The sequence below is a fragment of the Branchiostoma lanceolatum genome, chromosome 7 (assembly GCF_035083965.1).
Source record: "Branchiostoma lanceolatum isolate klBraLanc5 chromosome 7, klBraLanc5.hap2, whole genome shotgun sequence".
Taxonomy (NCBI): domain Eukaryota; kingdom Metazoa; phylum Chordata; class Leptocardii; order Amphioxiformes; family Branchiostomatidae; genus Branchiostoma; species Branchiostoma lanceolatum.
Window position 1 is genome coordinate 3,003,396 of NC_089728.1, and position 16,400 is coordinate 3,019,795.

At 44.1% G+C, this 16,400-nt stretch overlaps 2 protein-coding genes across 2 annotated transcripts; both read right to left on the reverse strand.

The window, feature by feature from the left end:
* Positions 1-776: 776 nt before the first annotated feature.
* Positions 777-10,168, reverse strand: LOC136438319 (NEDD4-binding protein 1-like). Its single transcript, XM_066433081.1, has 11 exons — positions 9,595-10,168; positions 8,855-9,034; positions 8,313-8,468; positions 5,968-7,528; positions 5,413-5,548; positions 4,548-4,772; positions 4,130-4,237; positions 3,565-3,678; positions 2,952-3,090; positions 1,217-2,403; positions 777-1,042 (listed from the first exon to the last, which is right to left on the reverse strand). The coding sequence occupies exons 1-10, from the start codon at positions 9,784-9,786 to the stop codon at positions 2,299-2,301; spliced, it is 2,916 nt and encodes a 971-aa protein (XP_066289178.1). The 5' UTR covers positions 9,787-10,168; the 3' UTR covers positions 777-1,042; positions 1,217-2,298.
* A 2,064-nt stretch (positions 10,169-12,232) lies between these two features.
* LOC136438421 (uncharacterized) lies at positions 12,233-13,964 on the reverse strand. The gene is made up of 2 exons (XM_066433191.1): positions 13,552-13,964; positions 12,233-12,870 (listed from the first exon to the last, which is right to left on the reverse strand). The coding sequence occupies exons 1-2, from the start codon at positions 13,908-13,910 to the stop codon at positions 12,420-12,422; spliced, it is 810 nt and encodes a 269-aa protein (XP_066289288.1). The 5' UTR covers positions 13,911-13,964; the 3' UTR covers positions 12,233-12,419.
* Positions 13,965-16,400: the final 2,436 nt, after the last annotated feature.

The following is a 16,400-nucleotide window of genomic DNA, read 5'->3' on the forward strand; positions in this document are numbered from 1 at the left end:
TCCTCAACTTTTGGCGCTTTCCGCATTGAAATGTGTGTTTTTTAAGGTGGGCATGACATAAATAAAAAACAACACGTTGTATTCCGCATCACCCGAGGTCCCAGCCCTCCCGCGGGTCGGATCGCCCTCCGGCCGATCGTATCCGCGGTCGGGCTGGGACCTCGGGTGATGCGGAATACAACGTGTTGTATTGAATTCTACATGTACATTGCAAAAAAATAAAGGTATAGAAGCCTTCTGCACAGAAGAACAATCTATAATCTTTGATGTCGTCTTAGATGTTATCGGAGTCCAAGGTCTATACATGTACTACAATAATGGTTCAAAGGGAAGTTGAGGGGAAACCTTTGCCATCATACAATCTGCATGTGATCTGTAGTCCACTTTAATCTACAGTCCAAGCTACTCTGTAGAGTCCATATGGATCTCTAAATAACATTGAGAGGCACACAGTACCTAATTAGATAGATCAACTTCAGAATTATCACTTTGTGTAGTTTGATGTTGTGTGTCCTGTTGATTGACACTGTGTGTCATTCAATAATGCAACTTTTGGAAGTGTTTTATGCAGTGTAATATCATGATTTCTTGAAGTGTTCGACTGGTATTTACATGCAAATTCTTTTCTGGACTGATAGCCTGTACCAAATGGATGTAACATATACATGACATTGTATAATCATCTGATCTCAATATATTTCAAGCACATTTTTTTGCTATGTCTGTGCTTTTTTCTCTTGAAAAAATAGTGGGATTGCAAAAATGAAAACTTCACGAATTCAACACGTGACTGCATTGCATGATCACTGGTCTTAGACTTTACTGGCCTTTCTTTTGTACAGTTTAGCAATGTACATCAATGAACTTGTAAAAAACACAAATAACAAATTGAGTAACAAACATCAAAGGAGACGTTGGACTGGAAAATGGGGAACTAAAATCTTTCAAGTTGGCATCACAGTAATACAATGTACAATTGTCAGAAAGTTGGGCATACTTTTCATCAGAAAATCTCCCATTACATTGGCGGGGGCTTAGTGACCTAGCCTCCGTTGCAGACTCCTTCCGGCTGTTTCCTTTTCAAGTTATAGTTTTACTATGACATTTTTTTTCTTGTTCCTTCCTGGCCAGCAACAAGAAAAAAAAATACAATAGTAAAACTATAACTTGAAAAGGAAACAGCCGGAAGGAGTCTGCAACGGAGGCTATCAGTGACCTATGAACACCAGCAGATCCTTAAAAAGCACCTATAATTTACTTCTGAAAATGTCCTTTTAGAGCTCACAGACTAGTTAGACCTCAAAGACTTGTTAGACATTTTCCTGCTGAGTAACTCTCCAAGCAGAGGAATGAGTCCAGCTGGTTTTTGACATGTTTCTAGGCGTTTTTGTCTGGCTTTCTACTTTGTCATGTAAACCAGTTTAGAGAGAAAAAAACATTAGAAAATTGAAAGCCAGACAAAAACGCCTAAAAAACCAAACCTAAAACCAGCCACTCCTCTGCTTGGTGAGTAACAGACTTGATGCTTTCAATGCCAGATTCAACAACTTCATGGAGAAATAATCCTGTCAAGTATAACCACGGAACATCGGACCATCCACATAAACCTATTGTTACAGTCGGTGGAAGAATTCGAAGAGACAGATAAGGAGCGGTCTACATCCCACCTGACCATAAACTCTATTCTACTCATGATAGACAGATCGGTATGGAGAACTTGTATCCAGGACATCAACAGAGTCACTTAGGCACGAAGGAACTGAACTTTATCAAACATAGAACTCTTGTCACTGATCATAACTCAACAATCATCAATAAGCATAGACAATACAAAGGCCCATCAACCCACGGTGAACCGGAACAGCAGCAGTTACACACTTCCAGGTGCCTCTGGCCCCACACCAGGGCTGTCTCAAGGACTCATCCCTCTGTCCCGGGACAGAAATTTGCTTGTCGGGAACTTCGAGACATGAAACTGATCAAAATATATTTTTGTAAGCTTAGAATGGCGGATTTAACAATGAAAATCAACAACATAGGCTCCCAAACAATTAGTGGGAGGAAAAACATTTAAAGCTGGAGACAGCCCTGCATGGAGTGCTTGTCAGGAAAGTGGGTCAAATTCATGAAGAGGGCCGACTGTTTAAAATTTGGTAACCTTAAAGTCATCTAAGTTAGTTCTTTTGTGTTGGATGAAGACAAAAAATGAAGCATGTAATAGATACACAACAAATCACGTAAAAAAACAGAGAACTCCTGCTTATAACTATAGCTCAACAAATTACAGTCCTTGACAAGTCAGACGTCCACGTCGAGGACCATAGCGCTGACAGCGTTCAGGTCCGCCATCTCAGGATGCGTTTGTAAGACACGCTGTATCTTCTCCTCCTGCCCAGGAAACACCTGATGGTGAAAAGGATTATGAGTTTTATGACCACAGTTAGTACATGACATCAAAATGCAACAAGATTGAGCCCCACAAGTTCACATAATAGTGTTTCAAGCTAAAAAGCTTAAGAATCAAAGTCCAAGAAGATTAAAAATTGTGATCAAAATCCAACAAGATTAAAAGCTGGGCTTTAAGTCCAGCCAGTTTAAAAGCAAGCATAAAATAACAAGTCTAGAACTTAGGGTTTACAACTGACAAGTTTCAAAGCTGGAATCAAAGTTGGACGAGTTTAAAAGCTAGAATCAAAATCAAACAAGTTTAAATGCTAGGATTTAAGTCTGGACAAGTTTAAAGGCTAAGATTTATATGACAAGTCTAAGAGCTAGGATCAAAATCAAAAGATGGACTCAAAATTTTTTAAATTAAAAGCTGGATCTACATCACCAGTATGAGCTGCTGACACATCCAGACAGACAGACACCCAAAAACTATACCTTCCTTTTTCGTGGAGGTACAGGTGGACATAGTGAGAGCCTGACAAGACTGGCTGGATTTAGCGCACCTGCATGAGCTGCTGAAACAGCTCCCGCTGGGCCTGGCTGATGGGTGCTGGTGCTGCAGCTGCTGCAGCTGCATATGGCAGTTTGTTCCCCCCACCTGGATGTCTGGCATTGGGCCTGTGTGGTGGCATGTTGTGGCCTCTGTATCTCAATCAACAAGAAATGTCCGTGAATAGTTTCATCAGGTAAGTAAGTCACACACAGGATAAAAAAGTTATTGACAAAGGGGAAATACTTACTGTGGCTTTAAGTTCGTGATTCTAAGTTCACCACGGAAAACAGCGAACTTAAAACCACAGTCAACTTAGAACAACTGGGAACACTTCATTGTTTCCCTATTGCAAAATTAAATATCCCCTTTTACAATGAAAACCAGCAAATGTGGTATACAGTGATGGCTAAGAATACATAATTTTACAGATATGGCGCATTCCTATTTGTCCACTTAGCGATTCAAGTAATATACTTGACAACCTTATGGTAAGATGATAAGTAAACCTTGAATCAAAGAGTATGCAAATATATATGGCCTCTGTTGGCCAATACAAATACATGTACTGACAAATCACCATATGTTTAATGTATGTTAGAAGCTGCCATCAGTTAGTGCATTACCTGAGTCTTTTCTGTGAGGGTTTCATTAACAAGATGTCAAGACTTGGACCATTTCTGCCGAAGGGGTCGTCAGGGGGCATAAAACGATCACCAACAAACGTATACAGCAAAAGCCTGTGGATACAGCGGGGCGAAAACTGTTAGCATTTGGATGTAACCTTACTAGTAAATAACAACTCTTCAGGTTCTAAGCTGAGTGGAAAGAACTCATATTCTTGTAAACATTGCATTTTTGCTCTATTTGTATTTCAGGGTACTGTACATAGCCCCTGTCCTCTGTCACGACCAGTGGAAGAGTAGCTCTTCAGTGAGACAAACTGGTTCAGTGTATACTGCTATCGTCATTTGTTCTTCTTTAAGACCAAGAGGACGTTAAACCATGGTCTTCTGTTCATAGTACTTGTCAGAAAGAGTACTATGTTCACTCTTGTAGACTGAACCTGAACATACTGTACATAGCCCCTGTCCTCTCTGTAACGACCAGTGGAAGAGTAGCTCTTCAGTGAGCCAAACTAGTTTGAGATCACTTTCACTTTCTTTAGGCATGTTGCTGTATGAGCTGTACCTGTTCTCGATGACGTCCCTCCAAGCCTCCGACTCGTCCAGTAAGTCCCTGTAGTTGTCATTGGACACGATCACGCCTCCGTTCTCTACAGCCAACCGTACGATGTACCTGCGAAGAAAAACAGACGAAATTGTATGAAATGCTCGGGGCAAGTAGTAGTACAGTCTCCTGGCTCCCGGGCATATGGTCTAGTGGATATGGTAAAGCTCTCACCACCAAGGCCCGGGGTCGATTCCTATGTGTAAACCACTGAAACGCACGGGGAGAGTAGTGCAGTCTCCTGGAAATCGAACCCGGGCCACCAGCACACAAACCAAACACAATGACCACTAGGTTAAACGGTCAAGACCAGTTAGACTGGTCAGTAAGTGGTGCCACCACAAAGCAAATGGATGCGAGAAGGTTAAACATCACGCACCTGTCATCGTAGGAGGCGACTGTCTTTCCCTTAATGCGCCTGGAGGGAGTGAAGGAGAGAAGACCTTTCTCCTCCAGCTCGATCAGAAGGTAGGATTCTGTTGCGGACCCCTTCCGGAAGTTGGGCACGAAAACCGTGATGTCCCGGTGTCCTCGTGCCCAGAAGTATTCCACGCAGAGAGCGATGCCGCGGCTGGAGAATGTCTTGTTCTTTTTTTTACCATGGCTGAAAAAGATATCATAAATTTCAGTGTCTATTTTCACATCAAAATATAACCACAAGCAACATCAAACTTAGGGATGTCCCTGTAGCTCAACTGGTAGCAGCCTCACAGTTGAGCCCCTGGTTCCACTTAGTTGCTAACTTGGAGACCCCGGTTTAATCCTGGGTCAGGACGTCTCGGTTGGGGCTGCACCAGAATTTCGGAAGGGACGTAAAATTGGGATCTAGTGTTTGAGGAGGCGCCTCGAGCAAGTTATTGAGGATGGGCCATCAACCCTTCCTCCCTGTAAGAATCCTTCTACAGAAACAGCAAGGAAACTTGCTGCCCTATGTGCCACATATTCACAGCGTCATGATTTCTTGGTATGAGATCAAAGCGAAAACTGCAAAAATAAAACCACCGTGACCATTTCAAGATTTACATAGTCGATTGGGCGTCAGAAGAATGACGGTTGAGAGCCTGAGACACAACGATTTACTGGTTTCGACCTTTTATTCCAAAGTCTTCATCAGAATGACAAAGAGTGGAACCGTACTTCCTTTTATAGCCTCTAGTTGAATTTAGGTCAGGGCAATCTGCTCCCTGCTTTAATTTGGTCAGGGCGCTCTAAGACAATATTTACAGTTACTGTACATTACCCACCTCATGGCAACATTGCTGCCATCGATGACCACAGGGCGGAGGTGGTCATTTCCCGGGACATCCGGCAGGTTCAGCACATATTCCCCCATCTTCTGCGGTTTCTCCTCCTGGTTTGGTACTGGCATCTTGTCCTGACCTACAAGAAAATCCTGGAACTGTTACTACTAACAATGCTAACATTCTCATATTTCATTTCATACATTAAAAGTTAAAGTCCTTCCAACACCAGATGGTGCAGAGGGCTGTGCCCATCTCTGTTTCAATAGCCCTTGGGCTACACAACTTTGTGCAATCACTACAGCAAGGGGCCAGCCCATTGGTAGTGGTGTGTGTTTACTAGTAACTGCCATCAAATGCTGAGTGTTAAGCAGAGAAAGCAGTATGTACCATTTTTGGTCTTTGGTCTTTGGTATGACTCGGCCAGGATCGAACTCACAACCTACCATAACTCCTAATGGTCTGCACATTTTTTCAGGGAAGCGATTGTAGTAATCGAATGGACAACCAGGCTATGATGTGATGTCTGCATATATGCAAATAAGCAAGCAAACAAACCTTGCTTCTTCGGGCTGCCGACTTTAAAGGGAGTGTTCCCAGTCCCAGCCGCAGAGCTCTGACTCGCACTCGGGGGAGTCCTGTTCCTGCCTGCACTGCCGTGACGCTGTCGGTTTTGGGCCGCTTGGACTTCCGCCGCCAGGCTGTGGTACGGTCGAACCATGGCACGTTGGGGGGTGGGAATAAGCACCACCGGTCGGACCATCGCTTGGTTCAAGTAAGGGTTACGTCCTAAAGCTGGAGGAATGTAGTTTACGGTCGGCACGTTCTGCGGAGCCTGCGGTCTCAACCTCACGTCCATAGGCCTGCTAGGAACGTTGCCAGGAAAGATATTTCTCATCTGGGGCAAAATGACAGTTTCTCCTGCTTTCTTATCATTGGATGCCTTATCAGACTTAGTTTTTTCCTTTTCCCCTTTTTTTGCTTTTTCTCTCTCCATATTGATGGTTCTGACCTCCTGTAACAGAGCAGGCAGACTCGCGTGCTCTCCAACTCTACTCACCGCCATCGCTATTTCCTCATTGTCGTATCCAAGATCTCTACAGATTTTGCAGGATGAACTGATTCCCTCACTCTTTTGCCCACTTTCTGCCATTGTCTTTCTGCTGTTTTCAATATCAGTGACATCAGCTTTGTCTTTGTCATCTCCCATCTCCATAACAACAACATCTGCTTGGGAGTTTATCATTGCTATGTGGTCCAACATGGTGTTGACGTCCACCTCGGACCCTAGGTCTGTGATTGCGCGATCCACGAGATGCTCGGATATCTCAAATTCTTTCGCAAAGTTCTTTAGGAATCTGATGTTTTCCTGGTTGTGTGGTTTGTTGTTGGACACATCTGCTGCGTTTTCTGTTCTGTTTACTTTGGGCGTGTTTTGCACTGAAGTTTCAATTTTCGGTGGGATTTCAGCCAAAAGTCTGTTGCTAGCACCGACTGGAATCTCAACAATGTCATCGTCACTGCTTGCTTGTCTCTTTTGCTGCTTGTCATCTGCTACTACTTCCATTGAATCATCATCATTACCATTCTGATCACTGGACTGAAGTTTTTCTATGTAATCCAACAAGGTGTTAACGTCCACCCCTGTGCCTAGACGTTCAATGGCGCGATCCACCAGCTTTTCAGAGATCTGTAGACGCGCGGCAAAGTTTTTCAGGAATCGGATATTTTCGTGGTCTTGCATATGGGGAGAGGCAGCGATGAGATGACTGAGTCCGTCCTCAGAGGAGCTGCCAGCAGCTTCATCTCTAAACCCAGACAATCTCGCTGTGCTACCGTGTGGGAAAGGACGACTTTCTGAAAGAATGTCGCCTGATTGGTCTTCTCTTGTGTCTGAGATATCGAAAGGATGAATACCTACAGCCATTATGTCTCCCTCGTCAACAATATCCGTTTCTGGTCGATCCGTCAAATGGCTGCTTCTTACCGGAGGCTCGTTTTCCTCAAGTTCTAGAGAACTGTCTGAAGACTCCTTGTCGGAATCTCGGGGCATGGACACGTCTTCTGAGCCCTCCTCGATCCACTCCATCAGCAGGTGTTTCACAGCTGAAGGCAGGTCCTGTAAGAGTGAAAGTGAAAAGTGATCTCGAATCAGAAGATCTGATCTTCTACTGGTTGTTATAGAGTCTCAAGACAGGGGCTATGTACAGCCTTTCTCTCTCATCTGCGCTGCTCTACAGCATTTACAGGTTCATTGTACCAGAGAAGGGACATAAAATGGGGGTTACATGTTCGAAGAGGGGCCTCTAACACGGTAAATAGGAAGGGCTAGCAACCCCTCCCTATGAAAATATACCCTGCTACTGTAAAGAGTTTAGGTACAGATACAGGTACAGGGTTTAGGTACAGGTACAGGGTCTAGGTACAGATACAGGTACAGGGTTTAGGTACAGGTACAGGGTTTAGGTACAGGTACAGGTACAGGGTTTAGGTACGGGTACAGGGTTTGGGTACAGCTACAAGTACAGGGTTTAGGCACAGGGTACAGAGTTTAGGTACAGGTACAGGTTTTAGGTACAGGTACAGGGTTTAGGTACAAGTACAGGGTTTAGGTACGGGTACAGGGTTTAGGTACAGGTACAGGGTTTAGGTACAGGTACAGGGTTTAGCTACAGGTACAGGGTTTAGGTACAGTGTTTAGGTATAGGTACAGGGTTTAGGTATAGGTACAGGGTTTAGGTACAGGTACAGGGTTTAGGTACAGGGTACAGAGTTTAGGTATAGGTGCAGATTTTAGGTACAGGTACAGGGTTAAGGTACGGGTACAGGTTTTAGGTACAGGTACAAGGTTTAGGTAGATACAGGTACAGGGTTTAGGTACAGGTACAGGTACACAGCCCTACCTGCAGCTGTTGGTCGCAGACGGAGCCGTCTCCGATGGTCTGCAGCAGACGCCTGAACCTGCGGTCCTGATCCAGGCCCTCCCTGGTGGCTGCCACCCTCTCACTGCCCTTGTAGACGGACTGGAGGTTCTCTAGTGTGGAGATGGCCATCATCACCTGGCAACAAACACCAAGTGTTTTTTAATGGTTTATTTTGTTATAAAAAATACAAGGTGTCCAACAGTAGCACCTAATGTTAAGACATTTGGTAGTGCACTTTATAATAGCCTCCCTTTAAAAATACAATAAAAAAGGCATTTGTAAGATCTATCTGTATCTGTAAAGATATTGCACTGTACAGCCGGAATGACCGCCCTTTGGCATAACACACAAGCTTCACAGTCACGCAGCGCGGCAGCAGCTGGTTATATTACATTGAATGACCTGTCACACCTAGCCTTTGCACATCTAGCTGCAAGCGTTGTTTAGACTAGAGCTATCTATTGAGGATGTGTCTATTGTGAAGTTGCAAAGAAAACTACATGTCCAATGAAGCACCTCACCTGCAGATCCGTCCCGCTGACGTGCAGTGTCCCCTCCTCTATCACCATGACGGCCGCGCCCGACAGGCTCTCCACGGTGCGGTGCCAAGCGCCCCCTGCCCCCGCCCAGATGCAGTGCAACGGCCGGGAGTAGCTGACATCCATCTCCACTTCGGGGCTGCACAGAGCCTTGATGTAATCCTGCAGGAAACAAGTTCAAGTTCATGGATGTCGCATGAGTGGAGGTCAAGGGTCACTGTCTTCAGAGAAATTCTATACGATTGGTCCAATTGACCAATCCTACCATATGTGTATGTTGAAGGACGATATAACTCTGCGGATCTTTATGATATTCCCCTGTTGTTACATGTAACCATTAGGTGGGTAGGCGTCAGGAAAACGAAGGTCATTAATGCGACTCCTGGCAACTTTCTACAGTACTGCAGCAGAACTTTTGGTTTTGATATCTGTCAATCAGCGATTCAAGTACACATGTGCAGTGTCAAAGGTAACGGCCACTGGCTTGTAAACAGTTCTTGACAGGACCATTGTCATGTCTCGATTTGCATAACAAATTACTAGTATGTCCAGACGTGTTTTGTTTACGCCTCAGGGGCCTTCACCTTTGACACTGCACATGTGTACTCATCTACGAAAAGGTTTATTATCTTGACCCAAGTGAAACGCAGTACCTTGAGACCATGTCTAGCAAATTAATAGACTGTAAACAACAACAACATATCTTGTAGGGTGTTGTTTACCTTGGCCCTGGCCCGTCCGGAGTCAGACCCCTCCACTTTCACCCACTGCTGGTCCAGTTCAGGGGTGGTGGGCAGCAGACTGACGGTGACGCCGTGAGTCCGTTCCACCCGAGACAGAGCTCGCACCAACAGCTGCAGCCTGTCCTTCGGGATGGTCAGCTCGTCGGCTTGGTGCCTCGCCGAAGACGCCATTTGTTGTGGTTAGAACACCACTGATCGTCTTAAAGACGCGATAACAAGTCGTAGTCCTTCCTCAAGAAATCCAGTTTCGATATTTCAGAGTGACGCTAGAAAAACAGCGGGGGTAGGAATCGAAACGACGCTCCCAACAGAGTCAACATCGCAGTCTTGTGATGTTGTACGGTTCCCTAAGATTTCACGTCTCTGTTACGTGGACCATTGTCGGGTTACGTTTGGATTATGAGTCATAGAAAACACCTGAAACTCGTGACTTCCTGACTGACACGACAGTCCTCGGTGTGTATTTGGATTTGAACCGTCCCATGATCCTTCGCGCCGTGGGTATGTTCACTTCCGGGTTCCCAGAATCACAACAAACACATGTGCGTTCCACTCTCCAAGCAGAGGTTAGGCTCCCGCTTGTTTTGGGCGTCTTTTGGGGCTTTCTTATCGGGATTTCGCATTGAGTGTCAACAAGGAATACATATTAGGAGAGGGACGTGTCCTAAGAAAACCTGACGAAATAAAAAGCCCGATTTATGATTAAATCGTCTAAAAAGACGTCCAAAACAAGCCTAACCTCGGCTGAGAGTACATTATTCTAGGCGGTATCAAAGTTCAAAATAAAACGGCCACATTGCAATGACATTTTTAAAGGAAAATGCTAAAAGTAGTTATCCGGTATCATATGCCTCTAAAGTTTCTGTAGACAAATTAAAGTCTAACTATAAAAAAACTGACACATTTCTGTCAACTAGGGACGTAGCCAGAACACTGGGGTGTCTCTAGTCTGTATAACGCAAACTCCAGCTGTCCGGGGGTTTCTGTCCCCTCCTAGGCTGCGAGCGGTTACAGGATCTTACAGGGCGGCTAGCGGTTACAGGAGGCTTGATTGAAATCAGGCTAAAGTGTCCAATACCAATATATTCTATACTCTGTCGTTCGATGATGATGGTTCTAGCAAGAAATACACTAGTAGTATTACAACTTCTAAACTAGAATGGCAACATTTTCGGGAAAATGCAGGATATTCCCCTTCCATTACCTCAAATATGACATCCGTAGCATCGGCTGTAAGGGTATTATGAAGTTTCTGCATAAATTATGCAAATGAGGTCGCCATTAGCATAATTTATGGTCAGGTGTGTTCACCTCTCCTAAAGGTACCTACATCTGAAATATGACAATCGTAGCCTTTACGGTGAGGGACATGCATAAATTATGCAAACGAGGCCCTCATTAGCATAATTTATGGCCAGGTTTTATTACCCTTCCTAATGGTACCTACATCTCAAATATGACATCCGTAGCTTTCACGGTAAGGGAAATACAAGTTTATGCCTAAATTATGCAAATGAGGTCCACATTAGCATAATTTATGGCCAGGTGTATTCGCCTTTCCTAAAGGTACCTACAACTCAAATATGACATCCATAGCTTTTACGGTAAGGAAAATTCAAGTATATGCATAAATTATGCAAATGAGGTCCTCATTAGCATAATTTATGGCCAGATTTCCTGACCTTTCCTAATGGTACCAACATCTCAAATATGACATCTGCAGCTTTTACGGTAAGGGAAATAGAAGTTTATGCATAAATTATGCAAATTAGGTCCTTATTACTAGTATCATAATCTATGTCCAGGTGCATTCACCTTTCCCAAAGGTACCTACATCTTAAAGATGACATCCGCAGCTTTTACGGGAAGGGAAATATAAGTTTATGCATAAATTATGCAAATGAGGTCCTCATTAGCATAATTCATGGCCAGGTGTGTTCACCTTTCCTGAAGGTACCTACATCTCAATTATGACATCTGCACCTTTTACGGTAAGGGAAATACATGTTTTCCATACATTATGCAAATGAGGTCCTCATTAGCATAATTTATGTCCAGGTGCATTCACCTTTCCTAAAGGTACCTTCATTTCAAAGATGACATCCGCAGCTTTTACGGTAAGGGAAATACAAGTTTATGCATAGATTATGCAAATAAGGTACTCATTAGCATAATTTATTGTCAGGTGTATTCACCTTTCCTATAGGTACCTACATCTCAAATATAACATCCGTACATTGTAACATAAGGTACATATAACTTTCTGCAATACCATTAGTAGAGCTGCCACCGCACATCTACTTGGTTTTTGGCAGAAGAAGAAGAAAGAAGAAGAAGAAGAAGAACAGGCAAGCAAAAACAATATATCCCCCTTCCCACTGGAAGGGGAATATAATTAGCCTGTGTCGTCCTGGTTTAGTTCCAGGATCTGCCTTCACAAAACTTCTGACACTCAGGCCATCTCTAAAATAATAATAATGGTTTGAGTTGACAAAGAAAAGAAGACTCCAGACAAAAAGCTGTTGGAAAATTTTATTTTATTGAATTTCCGAAGTACAGTATCCAGCAACAGTAAAATACGCTGTGGCCATATCAGTGATCAGATGTATTTAACTTTTCAAACTTTGTATCCAGAAATCAATCCGTCATAAAGTGTAAATAGTTACAGGAACTAACTAAAACGTTACAACCAGTCAAAATTTCATTCAAGCTCTCATCTTATAGCATAGTCCAATAAATAGCCTCCATGGTTTGTTGATGAAGGTTAGACATCCAGGTAATAAGATACGCCAAATGGCAGTAACTCAAGCAAAGGGGGCTTTATCAGCTCCCGTCCGGAGTAACATGTCCGTTCTTTCAAGGAATCTTTTCACTTGCTTCTCGCGCGGTACATATCGCGAGTTAACCTCCGGGTTGCAGGGGACGTCTGCCAGCAGAGCCCTAACCACTTTCACCGCGGTTGTTCCAAACTTTTCCCTCTGGACTCGCATCGTGTCTTTCACTTCTTCCGCCGGCCGCAGCTCTCGGACTTTCGGCGGCACCAAATCCACATCGGTAGGAACGTGTTCTCCCTCCACCGTCAGCCGTCTGTACCCTAGCTTCACATCCGTCAGCGTTGCACTGATGTGGACCTTGAAGTCGCATTTGTGGGTCTTGTCCATTCTATTCCTCGGTCCTTGGCATCCGTCGATGCACCCACCCAGACCACCGCACTGGCGACGGCAGTTGCCTTGTCCCGAGCAGTGAAGCGTTTTCCTGAAAAGTAGACACGAACAAAGGAAGGTTTATTTGCAAGTCCATACCCGAAGGCTAATTACGAGGCATTCTAGAAACATAACAACCATAGTCGATGCTGTAGGGCTGTTGTGAATTAGGATTTTACCATGGTCAATACTGACCGACGGAGGCCATAGTAAAAAAAAAAACCCATACATGTGACAATGGGGAGGTGATTGACATTATCGTAACAAAAGAACCTGCTAGTCGTCCAACAGTGAGTGAATGGTCACTTAAAATCACAAAGCGCTTTTTGGCGCACAGTTAAAGCACCTGCTACTGCCTGAACGTAATTATGCACGAAAAGTTACAAAAGAAATGTTGCCTAAATCGCTGTCTCCGGTATTGGGCCGAGATGACAGGGCCGAGTTTGTAATGGTCCGAGTCGTCCGACTTTGTTTGTACGTATAGTTGTAACGTTAGATATGACGTTACTTCACGAAAACCGTGTTTCTCTTGCGTCCGACATAAAGATTACTGCGTGCTTATTATGGTTTCCAGTCTTTTTAGTCTCATTCGATTAGACCCACCCACACCGAGGACGAAACGACTACGGGACGAAAAGGCATGTTATCCTTATTATCAACCCTGTTCCTCGTCTGACACTTTAAAATAATAAATATGATACCGCAATTTTCAATCGAGGACGCTGAACCTTACCTGTACACTTGGAGGTCGTAGAAGGGCTGTCCGTGCTGTTCTGGCTTGACGGCAGCTTGTCGCGCATCACCCTCTGCTGTAAGATTGAGTATGTCGTCCAGGCGTCGTGTTGTAAAAGCCTGACCTGCTCGCGTCCATGTGTTGAAACAGGCGGCTCCTTCTTCCCTTGATACCGTCACCAGTTTCTTCTTTATTTCGTGTCTACCCTTCACCAAGTTTGCGCGTACTACGCTGTTTGGACCAGTACCTTCAACGTACCGGCTGACAGATCTCCCTTGCTGTAGCAGCACGCTGCCGTTTGGAAGTGGGGTAAGCTGATAATCGCGTAGTCGTACGAAGTTGGGAACAGAAAGAGCCATGACGTCCTTGTGCTCTGGTACCCCAAAACGCAAGTGCCATGATCGTAGCGTCGGTGGTGTGTCTTTATGACCTGCGGACGTGGTAGAAAACTACAATAGAGTTTCAACCATGCCTACCTGGCATATCAATGAAACCTGACCGAAGACTCTACTCTACTGGTTGTTCCCTATTGGCCAGTTTGCTTGAATATCAATGAAACCTGGCCGAAGACTCTACTCTACTGGTTGTTCCCTATTGGTCAGTTTCCTTGAATATCAATGAAACCTGGCCGAAGACTCTACTCGGATGGTTGTTCCCTATTCAAGCTATTGGCCAGTTTGCTTGAATATCAATTATTATCATTAAAACCTTACTCTAAGTGGTATTGATATGTTGCTTAACTCTTTAACATTTCCGAACATAGGGTTGTCAGAACATTTGTAGCGGTGTCAGAACATTTGGGTGCACGTCTCCGATTCCAATATGTTCCAAACTCTGCAGCCTTACGATGGTAAGTATTCTGGTAAGATATTTATTACAACAACCGGAGCCCCTCTAAATACCATGTAGTAATCAAGTCTGACTTAACCAAGAAAAGAAGACGCCAAACAATGGTTTTCATACAAAAGTGGTAGGAAGATTCTATTTCATTCACATTCGGCTACAGTAAAGTATACTGTGTCCATTTCTGTGATAAGATGTGTATACATTTTCATGTTTTGTATACAAAAATGCATCCGACATAATTCAAGTGTGACTAGTACATGTACCAGGTACTAACTATACAACTAGTCAAAATTTCAATAGACCCCTTTCCAAATACCGCGGCCATTTTGAATCCAGGGCGCGCGCACGTGATTCGAGCGCGGGAAAAGTGAAGACCCGGTAAGTCCACACGCCAGCGGTAAGGCGTCCCCAATAGAAACCAGCGTTGAGTCATCTTCGGCGGCGAGATGTTTTCCTCCTCGGTGAAATCCATCGATATATTTGCATGGCACAAGTAGATGATATTGTTGTGGACACTTGGACTAGATATCGGCCAGTAAAATTGTGAATTTCTGCTACTTTTCCATAGTTTCTGCCGGGATGTTGAACGCGCGCTACAGTGATAGAATGCTAATATGTTTACACCGCGTGCTTGTAGTTTCCCTAATAATGTTAGCTAAAGTCGAGAAAAATCCCACAAAACATACACTTTTCGAATCATTTTAGCTTCGTTTAGGTATGAATATAACTCTTGAGCCTTTTGGCTGTCGTGACAATGCCAACATCATCTTGAAATTACGTTAGTTTGAGGGAGGGTTTTGTTTTCTGTGCAGCGTTACATCGACTTCGCTCAGCAATATTTGACATTTCCGTTGAATGCAATCCCACAAAAAAAAGACGTGAAAATATAGACTTGAGTTCAATGTCCTTTTGGGTACAAATTTGGCAGCATTCCGGCGGCTTTTTGACGAAGGACCTCAGGCCGATATTTTTCCTTTTGTTGTGGGGTTTCATCCTGTGGAAATCTAAGATATTTCCGCAAAAAGTGATGTAATAAAACCCTACAAAGAAAACACACCCCCTGCTTCACTCACAAGTCGAGAAAACCCCCGTAAAGCATACACTTTTCGGGCTGGAATCCTTATAGCTACTTAGATAGAAATATACAGAATTTTACCGGTTGTGACTTCCCCTGGGAAAACGCGCGTTGAGAGGGGGTCGTGTTTCTGTCTAGCCTTTCTTTCTTTTCTGTCTAGCTTCCGAAAAGATCGTCAAAGAGCCGCCGGAATGCTGCCATATTTAAGGACATTGAACTCAAGCCTAGGCCTATATTTTCACGTTTTTTTGTGTGTGGGATTGCATTCAGCGGAAATGTCAAATATTGCTGAGCGAAGTCGATGTAACGCTGCACAGAAAACACGACCCTCCCTCAAACTAACGTAATTTCAAGATTATGTTGGCATTGTCACGACAGCCAAAAGGCTCAAGAGTTATATTCATACCTAAACGAAGCTAAAATGATCCGAAAAGTGTATGTTTTGTGGGATTTTTCTCGACTTTAGCTAACATTATTAGGGAAACTACAAGCACGCGGTGTAAACATATTAGCATTCTATCACTGTAGCGCGCGTTCAACATCCCGGCAGAAACTATGGAAAAGTAGCAGAAATTCACAATTTTACTGGCCGATATCTAGTCCAAGTGTCCACAACAATATCATCTACTTGTGCCATGCAAATATATCGATGGATTTCACCGAGGAGGAGAACATCTCGCCGCCGAAGATGACTCAACGCTGGTTTCTATTGGGGACGCCTTACCGCTGGCGTGTGGACTTACCGGGTCTTCACTTTTCCCGCGCTCGAATCACGTGCGCGCGCCCTGGATTCAAAATGGCCGCGGTATTTGGAAAGGGGTCTATTCTTTTTTACAGTCCAGTGGTCAGTTTTTACATACATGTAGTCCAACAAATAGCTTCCATGATTCATCATATCTTAACCTTCTCCCTGCTGCCCAACCCCATA